This window comes from Furipterus horrens, unplaced genomic scaffold (genome assembly GCF_987537825.1).
Source record: "Furipterus horrens unplaced genomic scaffold, mFurHor1.1.pri manual_scaffold_9, whole genome shotgun sequence".
NCBI classification, from domain to species: domain Eukaryota; kingdom Metazoa; phylum Chordata; class Mammalia; order Chiroptera; family Furipteridae; genus Furipterus; species Furipterus horrens.
The window spans coordinates 34,323,277-34,350,740 of record NW_028327179.1 but is presented as its reverse complement, the minus strand read 5'-3'; the positions used below and the strand labels follow the sequence as shown (position 1 = coordinate 34,350,740).

Genomic DNA, 27,464 nt, shown 5'->3' with positions numbered 1-27,464 from the left:
TCAGGGCTTTCCTGTAATCTTCGAGAAAGCAGGAAAAGTTGGGGGAAGCTGCAGAAAGTGTTGGGTGGGATGTTCAGTGCAGGGAGGGTGAGAACAGGGCATATTCATGCCGTGACGTTGCCCTGCACAGACCTCACCTATGGTTAGGAGACACCTGGGATGCGCAGAGACATCTTCCTCACTCTTCTGGAAGAATCCCATCTGCTCTGTCCAGCCCACGGAATTCCTATGGAAATTAAGTGAGATCATCTAATTTTACATTCTCTTTATTGATTTTTTTTTATTTACTTATATTCTGTTTTAAAGAAGATTTGAGCTAGGAATATTTGATATAAAAGTGCTTCTAAGCTGTTAAGGGCATGTAACTATAAAATAATAACTTGTACCATTGACACAGTGTTCGCTGGTATATCCTTTCTCACATGTCCTTTGTGCCTTACCTCAAGAACCTTTTTTATGTTTTTATTTTCTTTTTTATGTCTTTTTAAAATTGATTGATAGCAGCAATAATGATCATGGGTTACATCTGAATGTACAAGAGTGTAACTATGTGATGGTTATACAATGGACTTCAAAAATAATATGTAAATATCTGACTCATCTCAGATTTTATTGCCAAAAACCCTGTGAATCTGCTTGACTTGAGCTTAGGAAGGACATTTTAAGCTCTCTCCACACCCACTGGCCACCATCTTCTTCAACTTTGTCCTTCTTCCTCCCACCAATAAATGCCACTCTGGTCACATAGTGTAAAAGTCAGTTAATTAGTAAGTTTATGAAATAAATCAAGTTTATAGAGCAGAGAAAGCAAAAATAAAAATAAAAATGTTAAAGGCAACATGAAGGACAGACTGTCGTTACTCTCGTACTTTCTGATCAGGACAATCCTGATGGGTGGTCACGGGAAGCTGCCGGCTGGGGAGGGAATGCGGCTGCCAAGAGGCCTCATGTCGGTAAGCAGAAACTCTGCTTCTGGGATCGGTCTCTGCCAGCAGTGTCGTAGGTGCTGAGGGCCAGCCATGCACAAAACAGAAAAAGCCCTTCCCTTATGGGGCAAACATGCTAGCAGGGAGACAGACGGCAGACACATCGCAAGTTAGTGAGGCTACAGAAGTGTGACCTCAGAGAAAGCACGAGACATTCAGAGGGGCTGGCCCTGAAGGGCCAAGGTGAGGAATTCGGATTTTATTTGAAGTGTGAGAAGATTCATTGGAGAGTTTTTGAGAAGAGAAGGAAATTGATGTGTTATGTTTTCAAAAGAACCTACTGGCTACAAAAAGTTGTGGACCTATTGAGGAGATGGAAGAGGCTTCATCTCCAGTGTGAGTTCCTCTTGATTAGAGTTCCTGCCTACAGCTCTGGGTTGACAAAGGTCTCTAATGGCTAGTCCTGGATTGAGGGAAATTATTCTCACTCCAGTTAGGAGTAATGTCATAGACATGGGGAGTATTTTTTTCCATAGTTCCATAGCTGACCAAGGATTTGAGATAAGTCATAGATATGGCCAATGCTATAATATGAAAATAGGAAATGGCCAAAAACCTTGATGATCACTCAAAAGTGTAAAATACAGCAGTCCCTCCTTGTCCATAATTTTGTTTACTGCATTACAGTTACCTGTGGTCAACTGAGGCTCAAAAGTATTAAATGGAAAATTCCAGAAAGAATTTCTAAGTTTTAAATTGCACACAGTTCTGTGTGGCATGATTAATTCTTGCTCTGTCTCACCCTGTCCTACCCTTTGTCCCACATATCCTCACTATGTATTCCCCTTGCCCATGAATCTCTTAGTAGTTTAATCAGCTCAAGTGTCCTGTAATGCAGTGCTTATGTGCAAATATCTCTTATTTTACTTAATAATAGTCCTGAAGTATAAGAGCAGTGATGCCGGCAATTCAGACATACCGAAGAGAGGCTGGACACTGCTTCCTTTAGGTGAAAAGGTGTGCATGTATGGAAAAAAAAAAAAACAGTGTATGTGGGGTTCGGTACTTAACCACGGTTTCAGGCATTCTCTGGGTCCTGTAATGTGCCCCCTATAGGTAAGGGGGACAGCGGTAGCAATTCAGCTCCTCCCCAAAAGGCAGACTTATGTGTGGAATTAGCTTTATGAATTGTAGAAATCCACTTGAGTGCAAAGCAGAGACTCTATACTGACTTTCTCTGTATCTTCTTGAAGAATTTTACATTTGTTTTCACTAGTGGGGCATCAGCAATGATGGAGACTAGAAGAGTGTCTAGAAAATGCCAGAGAAAATGTAGTAGGAAGATTAAAATTTCAGGGAGAAGTGAAGTTCTAATTTCAGCCTTAACAACAACAACCATACAAATCCTAAGTAGACTGGTTTCATATTCCTGCTCTTGGAATTTTGCGAAATTCAGCTTGGTAGTTATGCAAACTTCATCTCACCAAAGTTGATATCGAATGCCAATCACTAAATAAAGGCTTTTCTGTCTCTTCCATATTCCTACTACCCCCACCCACCTCAAAAGGATTAAAGTCCTTGTACACGGCATGATTTGCATAATTTCATTAATATCGTTTCTAAGAAAAGAATTACAGTTCGCCTAAGGGTGGAGATTAGGGATAATTTTCTAGGTACTGAAAGAATTATCATCTCCTTAAAAATAGAACACTTAAGTTGTTGCATTGGCATTACCACAGACCAGCCATACACTTCTTATTCCTTTCTTTAATTTGTACCTTGATGTTTTCTATTTATCCTGCTCACAATGCAAGCCAGCAAATGTATAGGTAGAAACCTGTGCATTGCAAAAAAGTCCTCCATATCTCCTGTTCCTGAACTTTTAAACATCCTTCTAAAAACTTGTAAAAATCAAGATCTCAGGAAGGGGGACAAGGAGATTGGAAGTTTAGATCTAAAATGAGAAAATTTGATTCGTACATTCAAGTTGGGCCTTGACGACAGTGCCTTGAATAGGAAACTGCCTCCAGGGAAGGAGTGGAACTCCACACAAGTTCAAAGCCTTGTACAACTGACCATCTTGAGCAGTGATTCCACACTGCTATGACTTAAGTGGATGAACAAAGGATAGGATGAAAGAAGAATTTTCTCTCCTCTGTCTCTGGGATATTGAATGTACAGAGAACAGCATGGTGTTTGTAATCTGAGAATTTGTGTAAATTTTTTGCATTTGAAAATTCTTAGAAACAAAATAATGACAACAAATTTAAGTGCTGTTTGGTGATGTTATTTGCATTGTACAGTTTTCCACTGTTTGCCCAATGCTTTCACATGCATTATCTCATGAGGTTCTCATTGGGGCAGGTAGACTGAAAGACGGATGAGGCTGAAGGTTATTGAGGAAAGACCTACATCATGCTTCAAGGTAGCCTTGGGCCAGAACCAGATGTAGCAGTCAATTCTATGTGATAGTGCTCAGAACACACCATTCCAGAGCCAGTTCCATATGCACATAAGTATTTGTTAATTGCTAGTGCCTGTGTGGTGAGCTGGGTTAGCTGATCTGCCTAGGGCTTGCCTCAGAGCTGCATGTTCAGTTCAGGTCATTCCACATATATGTCTTTGGAAAAGCAGATGCAGAATAATATCTTCTTGTGACAAAGGACAGGAGCACAAAGGGCAGGCCCATCACCGCAGGCACATTTCAAGACCTGGCTTGTGTCAATACCACTAATATCCCATTATTTACACAAAATATCAGTGGGGCAAAGAGAAGTATACCCCACTCATGAAGGTGGGAAGAGGGGAGAGAGGAAATATTTAAATGTCTTCTAACTTAGGGGGCTTGTTGACTGTCCCAGGCTAAACTAAGTGAGTCAAATTCATTTCTGTTCTAAATGATCTTGATTTTAAAATCCTTTTAAGCCATTATCATTGGGCTTCCACTGCAAGACAAATGTATGACTATGGAATAATAACTCTTATGCTAATAGGTGAAAGAAAAAATTGTTGGTTTCTGTTATTTTAGAGGCAAGTAATATTTTACCCCCACCCACAGATATTCAGGTCAGACCAATAGGGTGATAAACTCATCACTAGTAATTAGCTCAGTTGCAAAATCTGATGAAATTTTCTCCCCTTACACGTGTCCTTCATACAGCACTGTCACAGCACCTCTGTAGCTAACAGCCAATACTGTTTGCAAAGGAGATTATTTTAAAAGGACATAAGTATGTATGTACACAGATGCTTTTGCCTCTAGAACTAGCTTTGTGAATGCAATTAATAATCTCTTGATTGTAAAAAAGGACAGTTGATACTCTCTCAGAATGCCAGCCCTTGCTTCCGCCAGCGCATTAGAATCACTTCATTACATCTAAGGAGTTAGAAGAACATCGACATGTCTGTGATTTTTATTCGTTTCTTTAACTGTTGTCTCACGATGAATATTTAGGGTAGCTTAGCATTTACCCTCCCTGGAGTAATATTGCTTTTTATACACCACATGTCTGCCTTGTATATATATAACATAATTCTACCATATGCTCAGTTTTTCAAGCATATTATTAATAACAGTTGTGGTAGTCATAACAGCTAACAGGTATTGAATGTTTATTATGTGTCAGGCTCTCTTATTAGCTTTTGTGATGCATTTTCTTACTGAACATTCATAGTTAACTCTTTGAGGTAAGTACTGCTATAATCCCTATATGGAATACAGGGAAAGTGAGGCACTGAAAGATTTTTTTTGAGGGCGGGGTAAGTAATATGTCTAAAGTCACCACAACTTGGAAGACATTGTTTGGCATGTCCTGTGTACACAGGAAAGATTTGTTTTCCTAGACTTAAAAGGGTAAGACACTGAAGCATGTGGAAAGAGTTGGGAGTAAGGAGAATATTGTTTGTATGCTTGTTTTAATTATTTTTTAAATAGACTTTATTTGTTAGAGAAGGTACAGAGATTTCCCATCTGCCCCTTGTCCCCACACATGCACCAGAGCAGTATGTATATTATAACCAATGAAGCTACATTGACACATCATTATAACCCAGAGTCCGTAGTTTGCATTAGGGTTCACTGTTGGTGTTAGGGTTCACATAGGGTTTGGGGAAACGTGGAATGACATGTATTCATCATGATAGTATCATACAGAGTGATTTCACTGCTCTAAAAAATTTCTCTGCTCTACCCATTCATCCCTCCCGCTCCCTTAGCCCTTAGCCACCAGTGATCTTTATAGTCTCCATAGTTTGCCTTTTCCAGAATGTCATATAGTTGCAAATGAGACTTTCATTACTGGTTAAAGCTTTGATTTGTTTGTGTTTGTTCTGTGTCCCAGCTTTTTGGTAATAGTAGCCTGGGAGCAGAGTCACCGGTTCAGCCCCTGCCACTAGCCTGCATCAAGGCCTCAGGCAACACAACCTTTCTAACCAGTTTATTTTCTTGTAACATGAAGTGTTTAGAGTACCTGATTGATGGGTCTTGTCTAGCTCACACTTCCCAGAGAAGGTTCTGAGTACCCTTTCTGATCTGATTTCTTTCCCCCTTTGCAGAGTTCGGAGGGAGGGGTGGTTGAGAACGCACGGAGGGTGAAACGAAGTCTTTTCTCCTTTCTTTCCTGGGAGCTGCAAAGATTTGTCTGATCTGTGAATGGTACACTTTAGACTTTAATAAATGCCTAACTGATTATACTTTATCTCTCTAGAGAAAAATGTCTTATGGAAAGAGAAGTGTTTCCTAACTTTTAGGTTGAGAAAGGAATGGACAGTTTGAAGACCTCACCTGAAAATATACACTCACAGACCCACATTCGTATGAGTGTTAGAAAAACCAAATGCTGTCCAAAGTCAGAGTTTAATGACTGTAGCAGAATGTTTGTTTCTAAAAGTTGCTCAAAGTTTAGTCATTTTACAGTGCACACCATCGGTAATTGAAGGATGATTTGATGCAGCTGGGGCAGGGCAGGATGCTGCGGTCGGTCTCCTGTTTTCAGGACTGAAGGAGGCTGTTCGGCATTTGAGGCAGCCACTCAGGGTGACAGCTACAGACAGGGCAGTGCACTTCTGTTCAACATTAATATGTCACATCAAAGCCTCTCACTGATACCTCTAGAGCTGTGTCACATCTCAGTCAGATGTTGTGGGGATATCAAGTGTTTTAAAGCTGTGATTTGCAACTGTGCAATTTCTAAGATGCCCTGTTTGGATCACTACGCTGTTTTGGAGCTGAGATGTCTAAAATCTGCACATTTTGAAACAAGCTTAGCCTTCTCTATTTGGGGTAAACCTTCTACTGTACCTGATTCTGCTTTACTTTGGTTCTAAGGGCTATAGATGATTTCAATTCAACTTCATTGTATCTTGATTGAGGTATCAACTGAAAGGTGTTGGCTTGCTTTTCCTAATAAATATAAAAAGGTAACATCTTGTGAACACTTGTAAATACAATTTTCTTCTATTGATGGTCCCTTAGTATTGGTTCCCATGATTTATTGTAGGCTACCTATGACCATGTATGTTTTGTGCATTGCTCTACCTGTAGTGCCTAGCACAGTGCCTGGCAAACAGCAGGCACACGGTAAGTATCTGTAGAATGAATGAGAGAATGAATGAATACGCATGCCTTCTATCCTGAAAGGTTGAGGGATAATATATATTGCATAGACAACTAATGAGGGTGATTGTCTGAAATGTCACCAGAGTGATTCATGACAATGTTCATTGTACACTCTTGTAAAGGACTAGGACCTTTTTCTTCTCCTGAAGCAATCTTGAGAAAGGCTTCAGGTTCCACACCTCTGCCAGGTGTCCACAACTCTTTGCTTATCTCATTACTACTTGTACAAGGTCAATAAGAATGAGTAAATGCATTTGTTTAAATACAAAAGAATCCTAAGAAATTTAATTGTGAATAGTTGAATATATGATTTAGAGCAGCAGTTTTCAACCATTTTCATATCATGGCACACATAAACTAATTACTAAAATTCTGAAGCACATCAAAAAAATATATTCAATTTTTGCCAATCTGACAAAAAAAAAGTATAATTTTGATTCATTCATACTGGATGGCTATTGTTGTGTTGGCTGTTATCATTTTTTTATTTGACAATCTAGGGGAAAGAGGTCAGTGTCCCTGATTAAATAGTCAGGTATTGCATGTTTTAAAAATTCTTGCAGCATACCAGCTGAAAATCGCTGGTGTAGAGGATTTAATTATAAAATACATCTAATATTTTCTATGGCATTTTGGACAAACTCATTTTTAATTGACATATTTACTCCATGGTATTATATTAAATTGAATAATATTAAATCCATTTGCAAAAGATATACTAAAGTTTGAGACTTCTTATGATTTTGTCACTATTGCTAGTCCTCCGTCACTTCCCTCCCTCCCAGGTCCCCACAGCCTCCGTCCCCCCCAAAAAAAGAAAAGAAGAAAGAAAAGTGTTAGTTTACAAATTCTGGCTTAGCCTAGTCAGAAGACTTACTTTTGAATATACTTGGTGTTTTAATATGTTGGTTGATTTAACTATTTGTTTTCTTGTTATTGAAGTTAGGAACACATCAGTGTCTTACAATGTACAAAAAAACACTGGCAAAAAGGGAATGTGGAGAATAACAAAATAATTCTCCTGCACCATACAGTACACACTGATAAGCAAATGAGTCATTTCCAAATTAGGTTTTATCCTCACAAGAATTCTAGTCTGCTTTTGTAGTGCCTCGGGCCATTTCAGGTGTCGCTCTTTTAAGCTGGGAGACTTAGAATCTGCAGCATTGTCCTCCACTTGTTTTCCTGTAGAATTTCAATGAATTGCCATGTGCAAGCATGGTGGGCAGTTTGAGGGAAAATCTTCCCAGCCTTCTGTCCCCCATCCAACATCATGTCGAATAGCAAGTGATTTCTTCCCTGGTCTCCCACTGTGTGTGATCATCCTCCACAGTGACCATGCAATAAGAGGAGGTAAACAGCCTGCAGGCGTAAATTAATTGCACTCCTCTGTTATGCTGTGAGTTAGCCAGTGCTTTAAATCACAACACTCTAAACTCCTAGTTTAAACATAATTGGAAAGAGAAAGCCAAAGCCAACATTAAAGTACCAAGTGACAGAATAAACTTAACTAAAGAACAGTGTAAAACACGCATAGGCAAATACTTGAATAATGTGATAAATTTACTCATAGGCAGTTGAATAGCTGTTTTATTTAACACACCTGTTATTAATTTGGGGCACTAATGTAAACCCCTTTTTATTTTCAAACTTACATGGCTAATTATGTTGCTTTCTTTCTAATGGAACATTGCTTTTAGTTATGATGGAAATAGTTTTTAAAATACAAAGCAAATGTAATGTGTGCTTATTGCAGAAAATGTTAGAAATGGCTCCATTTGAAGGTGGGTACTTTAGCAGTTAAGATCTGAAAGGTGCTGTTGAATGCAAGACATCAGGTCCTGTGTGTTACTCCAGTTGCAGGTGTCTGAGTTTATTGTGTCTTCATTTGGGAAAGAAATAGATGCAGTTAGTGGCTGTGCCTCTGGGCTCTCAGGGGACTGTGTCCCTATCCACATTGTAGTGCTTTTGACCCTGTGTTTGTAACTCTGTATTTACATTTCTGTGATACTGAACTATATAACCAGGACTTATTTATTCATTCTCATGTTCCATTTGCCCAGTGCAACACCTGGCACACAGGCTGGTGCCCAGGTGACATTCGCTAAAAGAATTAAGTTTATATGAATTGACAGAAGGGAAACATAGGAAGACTTCATTCTTCCTCATTTTTTTCTGCTGACATATACCATGTTTCAGTATCGATTTTGGCTCTTTAATGCACAGCTAAAATTGACATACTATATTTTGGAAAAAATTTCTATTAGCATATCCTGTCAAGCTCTAAATAGAAGCAATTCTTGAAACTAATATTTATGTGTAGTCATTAATTGCTAAGAATAATAATTTACTTGTAAATGCACGATTGTATTAATTTTATCTATAATGGAATTCTTGTTCCTCCCCAAATCATAGAAAATTATTAAAATTGCTTTGTGGGGAGTACAGAGTAAAGGATATCAAATTTGTTTTGCAAGGACATTTGATGTAGTGAAATTTTAAAATATATCTTGCTTTTTTAATACTAGGCTTTAGGTAATAATTTTTTTAAACTTTATAAAAAGAACTATTCTTCCCACTTCTCCTTACTTTGTCAGTTAATCCTCAGACTTAAAATAGGGCTTTACATTTCTGCTCCACACCAGTGATTTTCAACCAGTGTGCTGCAAGAATCTTTAAAACACACAATACCTGACCATTTAGTCAGGGGCACTGACCTCTTTTCTCCTAGATTGTCAAATAAAAAAAATTAAAAAGACAACAGCCAATGCAACAATAGGTGTCCACTGTGAATGAATAAAAATTTTATCTATTTTTGTCAGATCAGCAAAAATACATTTTTTTGGTGTGTCATAGAATTTTAGTAATTAGTTCATATGTGCCATGAGATGAAAAAGGTTGAAAATTGCTACTCTACATCAACTGGCTGAATTATGTTACATCTTATATAGTGCAGTCTACTAGAGAATAAGTCAGACATTAGACATTCTTTTGAAACAAGTCAATACAAAATTATTGGTGAGCACTTTTGCCAAGAGCTTTGGAAGAGTGGATATTTGTCATCGGGCCTGATCTTCAGCTAATGCACATCATTATCGTGTTGTGGCCAGTTTCTGTACTAATCGGTCAGTGCCTGTGCCTTGCAGGAGCACGTTGACAATTACCCCTGCTTGAATGATGACTCTGAGACTTCATGAGAACTTGAAATAACTTCGGAATCATCATGGAAAGATGCATATATTCTTACAGGAATATTTCAGTTGTGTATGTGATTCCAAATCTTTGAAATCTGGAAATTGGAGGTCAATAAGTGCTGTATTAGTCATCCTAAACCCTATCTTTCTGTCACATCTTGTGTCCCATCTACCAAGAAATTTTACTGGCTCTACCTATTAAAAAGTTTCGGACGACCCTTTCTCACTGTATTCACTCTGTTGCTATAGCCCCGGTCATCTTTCTGCTGAACAGTCATAATAACATTTTCTTGGTCTCCGTGCTTCCAACCTTGCCTCTGGTAGTGTATTCTTCAAACAGAAGCCAAAGTCATCCTTTTAAAAAAAAAAAGGCCTAAATATATTTCAAGGCCACAGATGCTCTGTATAGGCTCTCTCCTGCCTCTCTCTGTCTCTGCCTCCACTCATCTTTCCTGGGCTCCCTGCTTCAGCCACCCCATCCTCAGGCTTACTCCAACCGGGCACAGTTGCTACTGGAATACAGACAGGAAGGTTCCCTCTTGTATCGTCAACTCCAGGAAGTATACCTGAAGCACAGTACTTGCTCAATAAACAGTAACTGAATGAATTATTGTACAGTGTCTCCAGGAATTCCTTTGAATAAACTCCATGCTTAAAGATAGGAAACTGAGCGTGTTCTTAAATTTATTTTTTTCTTCTTGTCTAATGGTTTTCTTCTACATGAATCATATCTTAAGAAAAGCAATATATATAATTTTTACTCTCTCCTTCAAAAGCTTATAATTAAAAGCAGGCAACACTGACAAAAGACACCAACAAATGTTAAGCCAGTTTAAGCCTATCGAGTGATAAATTATTAAAAAGAAATGAGGTCACTATGAAAAAAAGAAGCCATTTAATTTTACTGAAGGATGTACACACAAATCCTGTCTAAATGCAAAGAACACACCATATTGTTATGTGTAAAGATTTTATATTATCCTTTTCAGGTAAAGATATATTTTAATGAACCTCCGACCAGATTTCCAATGGGAACTTCGTTTATGTTGTTGGTGTCTGTTTTGTTTGAAACCCCTTCCTCATCACCCACAGTGGTCGCTCCATGTGTCTCCTTGTTTTACGTGGTTAAAAACAAGGGAAAAAAACTGTCTTTTTTCCCCCCAGCTTTATTGAGATATAATTGACACACAACATTATATAAGTTTACTGTGCACAACACAGTGATTTTATATATGGATATATTACAAAATGATTAACACATCCATCACTTCACATAGTTACTTTTTTGGTATGGTGAGAGCTTTTAAAATCTACTCTCGGCAACTCTCAAATACACCACGCAGTACAGTAGTCCCTCTCTATATCGTGGTTCACTTATCGCGGCCTCACTGTATCGCGTGATTTTTTTAAATATTAGATTTAATTATTTATCCCGGATTTTTCGCTCTATCACAGGATTTTGCAGTACTGTATACATATGTTGTTAAAGTTACGTAGGTTTAAGAGTGTAGAATATGTTTAAGAACATAAGTAGTGTTTATAAAAGTGTAGAAAGGCTAATAAGGGAGTGGGAAAGGTTAATAAGGAACTGGGAACGGTTTCTAAGTGTGTGGGAAGGGTTTATAAAGCCTTAAAATATATACAAATACTAAAATAAATGTAAGGTTCCTTCTTTGCGGATTTTCACCTATCGCAGGGGGGAGGTCTAGAACGTAATACCTGCGATAAGTGAGGGAATCCTGTATTGCTAACTACAGTCACCATGTTGTACATTACATCCCAGGACTTGGTTATCTTACAACCCTTTGACTCCTTTCTCCTATCCCTCTCACCCATGCACTCACCTCCTGATAACCATCAGTTTGTTCTCTACTTCTATTAATAGTTTGGGTTTTTGTTTGTTTTTGCTTTTAGATTCTACATGCAAGTGAGATCATACAGTACTTGTCTTTCTCTGACTGACTTCTCTTGGCATAATGCCCTTAGGGCCCATCTATGTTGTTGCAAATGGCAGGATTTTCTTCTTTTCATGGCTGAGTAATATTCCATTGTGTTTATATAGCACATTCGCTTTATCCATTCATGCATCCATGGACACCTAGGTTGTTTCCATATCTTGCCCATTGTAAATAATGCTGCAATGAACACAGGGATACAGAAATCTCTTCAAGAGAGTGATTTTGTTTCCTTCAAATATATACTCAGAAGTGAAACTTTTGGGTGATATGGTAGTTCCATTTAAAATTTTTAAGGAACTTCCATACAGTTTTCCATAGTGGCTACACCAGTTTACATTCCTACTAAGAATGTAGCAGGGTTCCCTTTTCTCCACATCCTTGCCAGAACTTACCTCTTGTCTTCTTGATAATAATCATTTGGACAGGAGTTAGGTGATAACGTCATTATGGTTTTGATGTACATTTCCCTGATGATTAGTGATGTTGAGCACCTTTTCATGTACTTGTTGCCTATTTGAATATCTTCCTTGGAAAAAATGTCTGTTTAGGTCCTTTGCCCATTTTTAGAATTGGATTATTTGGGGGTTTCTTTGCTGTTGAGTTATATGAGTTTATTTTCTATTTTGAGATGAACCTCTTATCAGGTATGAGGTTCAAAAATATTTCCTCCCATTCTGTAAGTTGCCTTTTATTTTGTTGATTGTTTCCTTTGCTATACAGAAGCTTTTAATTTGTTGTAGTCCCACTTATTCATTTTGCTTTTGTTGCTTGTGCTGTGTATATCATATCCATAAAATCATTGCCAAGATTCTCTGTTTTTTACTGTGGTTTCAGGTCTCAACATTTAAGTCTTTAGGTTTTTTTTTGTTTTCTGAGTTAATTTTTGTAAGTAGTGTAAGATAGGTGTCCAGTTTTATTTTTTATTTTTTTGCTTGTGAATATCCAGTTTTCCCAGCACCATTTTGAACAGACTGTCATTTCTCCATAGAGTACTTTGGCTCCTTGTCAAATATTAGTTGACTTTATCTGCACGAATTTATATCCGAGCTCTGTATTCTGTTTCATTAGTCTGTGTGTCTTTTATTTATTTATTTATTTATTTATTTATTTATTTTTTACCATACTGTCTGTTTTGATTGCTATAGCTTTGTAATACAGTTTGAAACCAGGAAGTATAATACCTCCAGCTTTGTTCTTCTTTTTCAAAATTGCTTTGACTATTGAGGGTCTTTTCTGGTTCCATACAAATTTTTAGGATTTTGTTTGTTTCTGTAAAAAATAAAAATGCCACTGGAATCTTGTTAGGGATTGAACTAAATCTATAAGTAACTTTTGGTAATATGAACATTTTACCAATATTAATTTTTTCAATTATGAGCATAGAAAATCTTTCCATTTATTTGTGTCTTCTTCAGTTTCTTTCATCACTGTCTTATAGTTTTCACTGTACAGATCTTTCATCTCCATGGTTAAACTTATTCTGAGGTATTTTATTGTTTTTGCTATTAAAAATGAGATTATTTTCTTTATTTCTTTCTTGGATAAGTTGTCTGTATATGGAAATGAACTGATTTTTGTATATTGATTTTGAGTTCTGCAACATTACTGAATTTATTAGTTCTAACTTTTTTGGTGGAGCTTTTAAGATTTTTTGTATATAAAAGCATATCATCTGCAAACAAAGACAATTCTAATTCTTCCTTTTTCATTTTAGATGCCATTTACTTATTTATTTGTTTGTTTATTTATTTATTTATTTTCTTGCCAAATTTTTCTGGCTTGGACTTCCAGTACTATGTTGTGTAGGAGTGGTGAGAGTGGCACCCTTCTTGTGTTTCTAATCTCAGAGGAAAAGCTTTCTACCTTTCACCATCAAGTATGATATTAGCTGTGGGCTTGTCATGTATGGACTTTATTGTGTTGAGGTACTTTCATTCTGCATCCAATTTGTTGAGAGTTATTGTCATGAATAGATGGATGTTGAATTTTGTCAAATGTTTTTTCTCCGTTGAGATGATCGTCATTTTTATCTTTCTATTAATAGAATATATTATATTTTTGACTTGCATTTATTAAGCCACTCTTACATCCCAGGATGCATACCACTAAAGAGGCATTAGTTTTTTCATTGCTTGTGAGAAAATAAAAAGCAACCTGTCAGCATCTATTTAAATGTAAAACATACATAGAACGTGCCAAGCAGTTTTACTATTTGGAGGATCCATCAAAAAGAAAGGAAAGCATCAGTAAAGGAAAGCATCAGTATAGAGAGATAGCTGTGCCAGGCTATTTACGAAAACATTGTTTTTAAGGTGAAAGGAACTGGGAGCCACCTAAATTTTCATCAGCTTGAGAATGATCAAATAAGTTATGGTACTCCTACGCTATGGAATATTAATAGAGTTTTTAAATAATTGGTACATCTATTTTCTTGATTTGAAGGATTATCCACTGTATATTTTTAAATGCATCAAGATTTTTAGAGAATGTGTATTGTACAATCTATCTAAAATACTAAAATAGTGTATAGAGTGTATATATTTGTATATATGAATGGTTTTGTGTTTATTAACATAAATAATGTAGGACGAGACATGTGAAGCCATTAACAATTGCTATATCATCAGGAGTAAACAATGGGAACAGGAGAGATTATCAATATCTCTTCTATGCCACTTTGTTATTTAACTTGGTAAAACAAACATGTTTTAATTTCAAAAATATAATAAATGTTATTCATTGATAAATATAAATCTACACTATAGAACATTGATAGTTTGCCTTTGAGCAAGTGTAAATATCATAGTGTAAGAAAGGACAGCCTCCCAGGCTGGGTAGCTCAGTTGATTAAAGCATCTCCTGATGTGCCAAGGTTGTAAGGTTTGAGTCCCAGTCAGGGCACCAAAAAGAATAAAATAGGAAGAGAGGAAAGCCAGTATTATTGTATTGGTCGTAAAGAAAACAGAAGGTCTCACTTGACCGATGCATCAATATCCTCTTATAAATCTACTTACAGTCTGGAGTTTTGGAATTTACTTTTTTTTTTTTCAACACAATTAAAACTTATCCTAAGAAATAATCACTATGAAACCAGACTGCAAAACAAATCATTCTAGACAAAAGAAAACAACGATTCTTTGTTTAAAACGTTAAGATCTTCCAATTTTAAAGGTGAAGACCTACTATGGCTAGCATAACATGGCTAAATTGAACACTGTCTTTTGAAAAGTTAAACTTTTTAAACATACTTTAAAATATATATATATATTTGAAACAAAGATTGTTTATCACTTTTCTTTCTGTTTCAGAACGCTTCACCGTGTACAGCTCTAAACACCTAAGACAAGCATGGAATAAGTAAGTCTTCCTACAGATTGTGCTTGTTCTCTCTCTCTCTCTCTCTCTCTCTCTCTCTCTCTCTCTCTCTCTCTCTCTCTCTCTCTCTCTTCTAATTTTTAAAACTCTCCTGGTAAGTTGTCACCACATTTTTCATTTGTCCATCCAATTATTCACTCATCCATTCATTTAACCATTAACCAGTCATTAAGCCTTAACTGAGTGCCGGCTCCGTGTTCAGCCTGAGCTCACACTGTTGTGTACCCGAGCCTGTGTTCCCAGAGCAGCGTGGCCTTGCTTCAGAGTCATAAATCCTAACAATTATTTGGTCAATCTTCTCGTAACTAGATTTCAAGAAACACGTTAGTGTCAGCAAAGCATTTATTAAGTACAATATAATGATTGACTTTATAATCTAAATAAAATGGGTGACAACTTTTGAGCTAGATAAAAGTTGATCTTTCACATTTTTTCCGTTTACCTATTTCTCGCCTAAGCCTTATTGGGAAACTAAGTACATATATCATTTGAAGTGTATGTATTGCATTTATTTAATTTCTGTCACCTGACCTTGTTAAAATAGTTTTATTTATTGGTTTCAAAATTTGATGAAATTTGTAGATCTGGATTTCTCAAGTTATACAGAGGTCTTTTATTGCAACCAACCTGTTAGTAAATCATTGAAAGTTGAAAAGCAGAGTAATTGAGTCATTTATTTTATTATGGGTGTCGCATTTCAGGCATTATGCTAGAGAAAAGGTAACTAGAACTGCTTTGATAAAATATACTATAATTTTTCATAACATTTTGTCTCTGGGGAATTTAGTGTTATTGTCTCACGTTTTGCTATTACTACATCTTAATTACAGATGCCATAAGCTATGAAAATAAGTTGTAAGACAAAACCTTTTTAAATGAAAATGTCTGGAATCAATACCACCAGGTGATACAGTGGACAGCTTATTGTGAGGAACTCGAGGAAGGAATACATTAAATTCTGCAGTTGTTTCTTTGGAAGATTTGGCATTTTATTTTAATTAAATCCATACTTAGAAGAACACTAGTATAATTATTGTTGTCTAACACAAGGCCTTGCATTTGCCATTTAAAGAGTAGGCCTTAGGATCTGGAATCTCCCTAAGATCTAGGGCGGCGCGCCCTCTGCTGGGAGCATTTTTTGTGTTTTCCTCACCCTTTTACGGACCCCTCCCCCCACCCCACCACCACTTTACTAATCAGTGGTCTAATGTGCTTTAATACATTAGGTAATATATACGGTATACAGTTCCTAACTTAAAGCACTCAAACACATTCCTCTCTCATAATTGCTCAAAAATTTTGTTCAACCAAGTAACCACTTTATGCAACAATTCTTGATAAGGCAATTGCCTGTCTACCCCTATCTTTAAAGGAACAAGAAAATATGGCACACTTACACGTAATAGCATTTGTGGAGAATAGCCTCCAATTTAGATAACTCCTTTTCCTTCCTTCAGACAGACAAAGCTAGAATGGCCTGGAAATTGCCCAGGGAAATAGATGGCAATTCTGATCTACTCAGAATAGTCTACAGAATGGATGATGCTGTGATATTTCTACTACTGTCTTCTTGTGGATATGAGCCCTCACCATTTACACTTGGTCCGCTCCAGTCACTCATTGTTGCAGCCTGTATTCATCACCTGCCGCCATAGGCACGCTGACATACGTGCCCGAGCAAATGGCCTTGCTTGTTCAGTCACTGCACAGTGACTAGTGAGATGCCTGTCAGAGAAGAGATTTGTCCATTTACATAATTTTTTTCCAGAAGAAACTAGGTTATTTCATGTCTTCCCAAAAGAAAAAGAAAATTAAAGTAGTATTCAAGCTTTGCATTGTTTCGCTTCTGTCTGACCTCCTACGACCTGATGCTTTCCTTTTTTTGAGAGGTGTCGTTTATGTCACAACAAAGGTGGTTAATTTCATTGACAAAAAGCAGTCTTCTAGTCCTGCTGCTTTAGAAATTTTAAAAAACAGTGTGTGTTGTGCCCAATCTTTATGTTTTTCTTAAAAGGTGCTAGATACCAGTAAATATGCTTTTACTTGTGAGGGCAAATAACAATTCTTAGGAATATTATTATTCACAAAATAAGAACACAGTGTCTCTTTAAGAGATTATTTATTATTTGCATTTTCCATGAACATAGGATTTATAATTTTTCTACCAAAAATGGCCTAAAATACCGAAGGAAATAGGACATTCTTATGTAAAGTTTTTAAAACAGTTGATAGAATTGTAGTTAATGATTTTCTTTTAATCTCTGCCATCACATATGCTTCTTTTTTAATTGCTAATTAATTCAGTTATTTAATACACCGAGTCCCAACCTTAGATTACTTTTTAACATTTTAGGTGAAATATTAAAGGCTGAGCTTGAAGTAAAATTTTTAAATTATAAACATGACTTATTTAGAACCATGCTAATTTTAAGTCCCCGTAAGTCTTATTTTTTATTGCCTTAAGGATTTATTTCAGAAAGCATTAAGTAATAAAATCATCACTAAAAATATTATAAAAACATTACTTTCTGGTATTCCAGTGTTACATACTGAATCCTTAAAGCCAAGCTATATAGCCTCTAGCCAATTCAAGCCCCATGCAATTCAGAGAGAACTGACGATTCAGAAACATTAATTATATTATTGATTCTTCCTCCAAATGGACTTGTGACCCTGCAACCATCATTTGACATTTCAGCATTTCTCACTGCAGAGTGAGGTCTAGATTCAGAAGAGCTGCGTTTAAACACTATTAAGCAAGTGCTGACTTTCTCAGTTGCTGCTAACTAATTTGCTTGTCTACGGCACAACCATGAAACTGTAGCAATTGGTAAATTCTCTTGTACTGCAGTAAAAGGTTCAAAATCCAGTGAACTCATTTGCAAGAACTAATTTGAATTCAATTCAAATGGGCACATAAAGATGGGTAGGTTAACATAAAGAAGTAAGTCACTGTTCAAAATTAAGTAACAATGTCTTTTAAAATATATATTAACTCAGTTAATAAAGCTAGTGGATATATTAACCTGTCTAAGAGAGTAAGAATTTCTTGTGAAATGAATCCTCAAGTCTCTTTGAACGGGCTATAACATGTGACCCAGATTATTTGGGGCCAAGTCTGCCCTAGGTAACACCCATGCAACTCCCTGCTGACTTCATTTATACCAGTAACCATGGGCATAATGTTATCCTTTGAAGGATTTTTTAGTATTCTGAGCAAACGAAGCACTGATGGGAGAAAAATATCAAAAGATCTACCAGCTATCTAAACTCAAAAGGATAATATAAAGAAGAAATCTTAATTAAAGGATTCAGAATAATAAATATATATTAATAAAGAAAAGAAAGTTGTTTTATTCCCTTATACTGGAAGTGCATGATCTGGGTGGGCTCTTCCCGCTCAAAGGGGATTTTGGACTGAACGGACACAAATCTTAATTTTATAAATGCATGTACTGTTTTCTGACTGCCTTCAAAACATTCCATTTTATTTCATTGGAGTTATAAAGACTCTCCCTATTTTTCTTCCAAATCTCTCTATTTATAGTTGTTTGACATTGGCATGTATGTGCAATCACCCAAGAATTTCAGCCACTTAAAAGATCTTTTATTATCTTGGCTGTACAAGAAGCCTTAGTATATGTTCTCCAGCAAAGTTAAGAGTAGGATTCCAGGAACACATTTGCTTGTTTTGGAACTTTTTAACAGCTGAACAATTTTTGGAGGTTTGAAAGTAGCAAAAAGAGAACTAAGGATAAAGCACCAAAGTCACAGAAGACGAGATTTGAAAACACATCTAGTAGTTGATAGAGCAGAGCCGTCCACAGACTTGGGGGGAAGTGTAGGCTGGTTTTGTCCTGCTTACTCCTCCCACACACTCTAGTTCTCCCTGTAATCCTTCCTGTGGGTTAAGTGCAACTAGATTTCTCCCAAGAATAAAAAAAATAACTTTGTGTAATAAACACAGAGACATTGCAATGAAGCTACCTTTATGAAGATGCAAAAATAGAGAGGAAAACATTTACCTGTGTATATTTGAATGTATCGTCAGGGTCACAAGCCCCCATATTGTGTTCTTGAACTTTTATTAAAATATTTTACCTAATTTAATGATTAACTTCCAATACATGCTTTAAAGATGACTTGCTATACAGTTGTGTCACATGTCCATAAACAAAATGTATTTAAAATAATATATGGAAGAGCAACAAATTTCAATCTATGTTCTCTACTGTATTTTTCTTAGTCATATTTAATTGCTTATCATTAAGATTTAAATAAGTGTCTTCTCAAGAAACCAATAGGCCCTCCTTTCTACTCTAACTTATTCTAAGTTGATCTAAAATTTTCTAAAAAAATAATACCTTGCAAAGAAAGACAGAGCTTTCAATTTCTTTAACATTTGTTTAGAAATGTTAGAGGAAAGTAACAACAGTTATTGACACTAGGGGGAGCAGTTGAGTTGAGCCAAACTTTCTCCACTTTCACATTTGTTTCATTGTTGATCATTTCTGTTATAATTCTACTTACTTCAAAGTAAAAGTTTTAATTTATTTAGTGCCTGGAGAGTTTTTCTCACAATATTTTCAAAGACATTATTCTTTACATCTTCAATGCACTTTTTGGGGGATGGCTTTAGGGGGGGGGGGTTCCAAGTTCTAAAGCAGGTACTAAGCAGACATTTTGGAATTCCATTCTCTTAATTCAGAGGATGAGCTGGAGTTACAGTTCAACTGCCCAGTTCTGTGGGTCTGAGTCCAGCTTAGGTGGCTACATGGGGCATAGTTCCTCACCACACCCTTGAAAATATTCTTTTCAACACTTGGACAATCAAATCAAAGCAGGTATCTTGTCCTGACCTTGGATATCCATACATGGTAATGTTTGGAGACCTCCTACTGTCACCTGCCTCCTTGAAAGTCACAGTTCAGAGATTTTTATTAGGTCCATTAAACCCTTGCCACCTAATGGAGAACAGTTCTCCTAGGAAATTGCAGAGTGGATTTTTGAAAGGGAAATGAAGAAGTTCTGAAGTAGGACCTGCTTTCCAGGCTCTGGAGGCAGAACTGGAGAGCCTCAAAGTAGACAGTGTAAAGGTCTATCCAAAGATGTGGGATGGGGACAGGTGCCAGGAGCACAGAGAGAAAGCTCTCCAAGAGAAAGCTGGCAAGTCTGCCAAAGGCCTAGTCCTGGTCACTAGTAGTAGCAAAGCACGGATGCAGTAACATATGAAATGTTCCTAGTCAGAGGCCTAACATGCACTCATTGATCCATAGTCAGACCTGTGATGGGGACAGTGTGGTCATTAACACTGGGGCAGCTTTCGGCAATACAGAATTTGCTTTCATATATCTTGTCATCTCCTCATATCCTTATAACATTCTTGGGAGGTAGTCAGGGAACATACACTGACATTTCATAGCTCAGTGAGATTAAGTGATCAATGCTATTGAAAATTATAACCTGCAGTCTATGCCCCGTTGTGAATCTTGTGAAAGAAATATTACCAATTTAAGAACCCTGATGTTTGAGTGGGCCTATCAATATCTGATTTTATTTTGTTTTCACTACAACTTTGGGTAGAGAGGTGGGTTTGTGACAGTCTCGGTGTTAGACAACAGGCCTGCCAGCCACCCACTCAGACCCTGGTAGTGAGATTTGTTGCCCATTTGACACAGCTCCCACTCTCCCCAGGAGATCATCCTCTGCCATTTTGTGTCATTGCCAGCTTTCTTGTCTATATCCTTTTTTTTTTTGAAGGAAAAATTCACTGTCATTAATAACCCCCGATGATGGCTGAGGGCAGGCCCCATACAGTTTTTAAGCTGTCAGACACAAGTTTCTGATAGAGAATACCCATCTTCTTGCTCGCTAATTGGCAGTACGTGCCAGGCCTGGGAGTTGGCAACGGCTGTTGTTTTTCATCCTTCCAGATGATGTGTTGGGTTCCGCATCCAAAGGTGCACTCCCGGTGCAGCTAATACCTCCCTTCTGCATCCAGCTCATTAAGGAATGAAACCCAGCCACACTTCTGAGGCCACACACACACACACAGCTTCCGGGAGCCGCTGGGCTGCACAGTTCCCAAAAAGGAGGCCCATAGCATTAGGCTTCCTCGACCTGCTCCCCAAAACAGATTCTGGAAGTGTGCACTGGAGAAATTCTGCTTCTCCAAAATATAAAACAGTGTATTTATATTCTGTGACTGCCATGGCGAGCTACCGCAAATGTATGGGCGGAAAACCCCACAGAGGTATTACCTCACGGTTCTGCTGGGCAGAGGCTAGAGGGCTCAGCTGGTTTCCCTGGTCTGGGTGTCACAAGGCCAAAGTCCAGCTGTCGGAAGGCCTGGGCTCTGTCTGGAGGCTCCAGGGGAGAATCTGTTTTCAGGCTCATTTCAGGCTCATTTCAGGCTGTTGGCCGAATTAAGTTTCTTGTGGCCATCAGGTTGAGGCCCTGTGTCCCTTCTGGGTGTCTCACCCAGCTCCCAAAGGCCACCTGTCTTCCTCATCATGCTGCCCCCTCCTTCACACCAGCAGTGGTACAGTGGGGCTCTCTCCTGCCTCAGCCATCACTTTCCTTTTCACCCCCTCTTCAGCCGCCCGCCAGAGACAGTTTTCTGCTTCTAGTTTTCTGCTTCAAAGGCCCTCTGGTATAGTCCAGGTGAATCTCCCTATTTTAAGGTCTCTAACCATCATTACATCTCTAAAGTCACTGCCATAAAAGGTAACGTGTTCCCAGGCTTCAGGAATTGACAAGTGGGCATTTTGGGGCCATTCTGTCTTCCATGTGTCAGTGCTGGGGTGTCCTATCACTGATGAGTCATGGGGGGAGGCAGAGCAGTGGAGCAAACCCAGCCCTCAGTGGCAGTCATAGTCTGCTTTGCCTGATCTCTGGCCCATTTAGGTGACCAGGATAGGCCTCTGACTGATAGTTCCACGTTGCCTGGTTCACATCAGGTACCCTCAAAATTATATGTAAGGAAGAAATTATTTTCCACCCCCAGCACACAGTAAAAGGAGATCGTTCTCAAGAAAGCTCGTAGTCACTGAGAGAACTGAAAGTTGGGCCTGACATTTCTGTCCCCTCTAGGTCGGTGCTGTCCTACAGAACCTTCTGTTTGACGGGATCTCTCTGCACTGCAGCAGCCAGTAGCCCCTGTGGCTATTGTGCACATGAAATGTGGCTAGTATGCCTTGGAACCGAAGTTTAAAGTTTATTTAAATGTAAATAGTCACATGCTAACTACCATTTGGGGCAGCATACTTGTAGATCAACATGTAAACTATTCCTTTAAGTGCCACCACTGCCAGACACGTGTGGCTGTCTGATGCTTCGCAAATTCTACACTCAAGAGCCTTTGTAATTTGCACTCAGGTATCCAGAGATCTTGCTTTATATTTTTGCTTCTCGCCCTGGTCTTTTATTTGTAAACATTCTGAGAAGATAGTAGCTCTGGAGGACCAAATAAGTGTAATAAATCTGCAGAGGGAATAGTGGAAGTATCAAAAAACATCAAGCAGACGTTCCTTCCCCTCCTCTTCCCCTCTGGAAGCCATGCTGGTCCCTCCTGAGGGGCGCCGCTTGTTGCAAGTATCTCTATTCCTTTCTCTTTCTCCTGTTCTCTCTCTTTCTCTTTTCTTTTGGGAACTGTTAGGGGTTAGACACACAGCTCTCTCCCCTTTTTGAACTCCCTTAAGAATTCACCTCTCTGCCATTGTTCTCAGCCCCCTTGATCTCCCCTAACTCGACTCAAAAAATATCAGAAAGGCTCAGCTGCCTCTTCTCCACCTATGAGGTACTATTGAGAGGGGCTTCATTTCCTAAATAAGCCTCCCATGGGCCTCTGTGGGTATGTGTGTTAATTCTTCAGCTTCAGAACATTGAAAATTGCCACGTTTTAAAAAGTGTAATGTGAACAGAGATGCAGAAGTTTTTTCACTGCTCTTTATGTATAAGAAACACCATATATGAGATCTCTTTCCTCAAGATTTGTTTATATTATTTTATTTTGATTAAAAACATGTTTTATTTTAAATTTTATTTATCTATTTTTAGAGAGAGGGGAAGGGAGGAGAAAGAGAAGAAGAGAAACATCGATGTGAGAGAAAAACTTCAAGAAACTTCAATGTGCCCTGACAGAGAATCGAACCAGTGACCTTTCGGTTTATAGGCCAACATTCAATCCACTGAGCCACACCAGCCAGGGCAAGAAAATGTTTATGAATTTAGTGAATTGTCAGCCTCAAAATTAAGATGAATATAAGAAAGTCTCTGGAGAAACAGATGATTTTTAGCATCCATGTCATCTTTTGTATCCACTGGCATCTGCTTCACACTTTACCTTGGTTGCTTATCATGAAAGTTAGGGTTACACGAGGTACCCAATTATTTATAGGGACAAGAGGTCCCCCTCATCATTTGGGGACTCAAATTCCACTTATTGTGAAGATACACTTAATAGACTTCTTCATTTTGATGTGTGTGTCTGACATCTGCTGTGTAGACAGTGGTCCTACTGACTTGGTGAGAATGCAGTCAATGAATGTTATTGATCAGAATCAACAAAGAGTAGAAAAGAGGAAGACTGCAAAAACCCATATTGGCGCAAATGGCAAGAAAATGCCTGAAAACAGCTCTACCTAAGACACAGAGGCAAACAAACACAGGAGCCTATCAGAATGAGGAGACAGAGAAGCATGGCCCAAAAGGGGGAACAGATCAAGGTTCCAGTGGGAGAACTAAGTGACAAGGAGATAGCCAACCTAACAGATGTGGAGATAGACAACCTAACAGATGCAGAATTCAAAACACTGGTGATAAAGATGCTCACAGGCTTGACAGATATGCTTGAGCATGGCAAACACATAAGAGAAGAAGTGAAGGCTATGCTAAGTGAAACAAAGGAAAATCCGCACAAAACCAATGATGAAGGGAAGAAAACCAGGGTTCAAATCAATGCTTTATAACAAAAGGAAGAAAAAAATAGTCAACCAGTACAGAATGAGGAAACAAGAATTTTTTAAAATGAGGAGAGGTTTGGGAACTTCTGGGACAACTTTAAACGTGCCAACATCCGAATCATGGGGATGTCAGAGGGAGAAGAGGAAGAACAAGAAATTGAAAGCTTATGTGAAAAAATAATGTAGGAAAACTTCCTAAATTTGGTGAAGGAAATAGACATACAAGTCCAGGAATCACAGAGTCCTGGGCGAGCTGGGCCCAAAGGGGACCACACCAAGACACGTCATGATTAAAATGCCAAAGGTGAAAGATAAAGAGAGAATCTTAAAAGTAGCAAGAGAGAAGCTGAGAGTTGCCTACAAATGGGTGCCTATAAGACTATCAGCTGATTTCTCAAAAGACATTTTGCAGGCAAAAAGGGACTGGCAAGAAGTATTCAATGTGATGAAAAGCAAGGACCTACAACCAAGATTACTCTATCCAGCAAAGCTATCATTTAGAACGGAAGGGCAGATGAAGTGCTTCCCAGACAAGGTAAAGCTAAAAGAGTTCATCGTGACCAAGCCATTATTATATGAAATGTCAAAGGGACTTACTTAAGAAAAGAAGATCAAAACTATGAACACTAAAATAACAACAAACTCACAACTATCAACAACTGAATCTAAAAAATAAAAACAAAATCCAACTAAGCAAATCAGAATAGGAACAGAATCATAGATATGGGAATAATTTGGAGGGTTATTAGCTGAGAGGGGGAAGGGGAAGAAATGGGGAAATGTGGGGAAAAAGAAAAGAAAAAAAAAGAAAATGCCTGAAAACATCATAATCTTGGGTATCCTAGGGGCCAAGTTACTAGACTAGATCCATTTCTGAATCATATAATATTCGGGAAGCTCAATAACCAGTCTGATCACCAGTTTTTCAATCTTCAAAACGCTAGGCAGGATTTTGTGAGTATTAAATAAGGTATGGGTGTAAATGGTGGGGTACCTTCGGCTAACGCTAGCTTTCCCCCTTTCTGTTTTTTATCACACTTTGATTCCCTGCTAGTCAGAGTGGCTCTTTCAATTCCAAATAATAAACTGTCCTTGAACATGAATACCACTGCTGTACAGTTTCCCCAGACATCTTCTGGAATATTCTTTTCACCTTTCTAGGAGCAGATGCTAAACAGCCGGGTCACCAAATCATTTTTAAAATACTTCTTGTGTAGAAACAAGATTCCCCCTTCCCCAGTCGTTCCTTCTGAACAGTGATGTGTTAACAAATAGCATTGTATATAATTAATATAAAACTGTGATTTATCCTATGTCTTGAAACAGATTAATTAGACAGTTTTTCTAATTAAAATGAAAGAAACCCATAGAAAAACACTATTACCAAATTCAGAGCATCTGGTAGACCTTTTCTGTGATGCTCTGTGTACATGAATTGATGGGTAAGTCTAAACTAGGTGTGACCTTGGGGTTTTAGTGGTGAAAATGAAAGTAATTATTCATAGTGTTCACAGCTTTGAAATAGGGAGGGAAGATGACTTATTTGTAGAAACACAGTGAATAAAGGCTGGGAGCATGGCCTTGGTTTGATACACCTGTCATGACTGGGGAGCAAATGCGTAGGGGACTCCAAAGGTACTTGGCCTCTTTCCTTCAGAAACCAAGTGAAATTCATACCCTAAGGTGCAAATTCCATGTTACCTTGTGATATGCATCATGGGAGTGACTTTCATTATATCTTTAACAACAACAACACACATATACAACCCCCAAATTAATTTTTGTCTTATCTAAAAGAGCATTTTTAGACCATTTTGACATTTTTAGGATCTCAGAAAAACCTAGTGATGATTTACAATCGAAGTCTTAGAGTCAGTGAGAATATAAGTGTGAGGATGTTATTACTCAGACTGTAAATGAGATATAAATGAATAGAAATATTAACACAAAGCAATCAGTATTCTGGCCTTCATTGCATTGTTAATACAGCGTATCTTTGTGTATCTGCATGTGAATTCTCTGCTAGTCCTCAGCTGCATTTAATCCCTCAAGACTCAATATACAAACATAATGCCAAATAGAGAACTTGCCTTAAATTATTCAAATCTCCCCATAAGTGATTTCCCACTCTTCCTGCAATGGAGAAAACATTTGATCATAAATTCAGTTAAATAAGCCATCATCTTTGTGATGTTTGTCCAGCTAAATCCTTTAGTGACTAAACCAATAAACATACCAGCTGTGTATGTGTGCGTGTGTGTGTTTATGGCACAACTGTTGTGGAAGAATTGATTTGAAGTAAAGATGAAGAGTAGTTCTCATTTCTCAGGCCAGATTTTGCCCACTCTATTGCAGCCAAGGTTTAAAAGATTAAACTCTTAGCAGGGATAAAATTGTTTGTATTGTATTCATTTAAATGTATTGGCTTGTATTTCCCAACTCAGAGCCTAGTTTTAATACACTGAGTTTTCCATCAACACTGATCTACTTTGGAGATGTTAGTGAAAGCTGTCAATCCATATCAACCATTCTTTTTCTTCTTTCTCCTTTACTTCCTTCTCTCTAGTTAAAACAAAAGTAAAATGACTATTGACACACTGCTGAATTTCTCAGGGAAAATGCCATGATAGGACTAGAGTGCTATTTAAGGTTTCTCAAATGTATGTCAGCTCAAGAGATAAGACTTATTAGAGGCTTATAAATGTTGGTTGTTTTCCCATTTGATGCTAAAGCATTTCAGATAACAGATATCACCAACCGCCTCCCCTCTCTTCTATCATACCTTACTATGGATCCTATTAATTTGGATATGATTGAACCTTGATTTATGCATATATTTACGTATGTGTAGATTCATGTGACCTGTAGAGGGCAGCATGTCCTGGGGGAAAAGGGTTAGAGGACAGCTAATTAGCTCCGTAAGAGATGAGATAAGCAACTGATTTTTTTTTTTCCTTTAGTAAAATAGGTCAGATATCTCCAGTAGAAAAACCTGAGCTGCCTCTGATTGTCTGCCCCTCTCTGCCACTTCCAGTATCTGCTGCAATGGCGAGTGTTTTTATGATTTGGCCATGCTATCTTAGAGGCTACTTAATTAAGGATTAGACAGGGTTCCATGACTTTGCCACCCAATGGAACTAAGCACATCATTTAATCTATAAAGATAAATACAAATGGGATTTTCCATTTGTCTCTTATTTCTTGTCACCCTGGACTGAAGTTTAGAATTTGAGTTGAATTATACCCACAGTTGTAATTTTATTTGGTGGTCAAAGGAGGCTTGCCTCTCCTATCATGGAATTCAGCTACCTCACATCCCTTGCTTTTTAGTTGTGATCGTGGAAAGAATTCTACTGTCTGTTATTTTTCCCAGGGGAGTGAAAAACATTTCCATGAGGACATTCTCTGCCTGTCATGATTTTAAGCTCCTT

General features: G+C 37.8%; 1 protein-coding gene across 3 annotated transcripts in view; it reads left to right on the top strand.

The window, feature by feature from the left end:
• CDK14 (cyclin dependent kinase 14) overlaps window positions 1-27,464 on the top strand; it is a 564,775-nt gene that overhangs the window by 422,987 nt on the left and 114,324 nt on the right. For 2 of the 3 annotated variants that reach the window (XM_090287257.1, XM_090287258.1), the window contains one exon: window positions 15,004-15,052. In XM_090287257.1, coding sequence (XP_090143383.1) covers window positions 15,004-15,052 — 49 coding nt within the window. Of the gene's footprint in view, window positions 1-15,003; window positions 15,053-16,527; window positions 16,862-27,464 lie in introns of those variants that run through there. The other variant, XM_090287259.1, reaches the window with a different exon arrangement.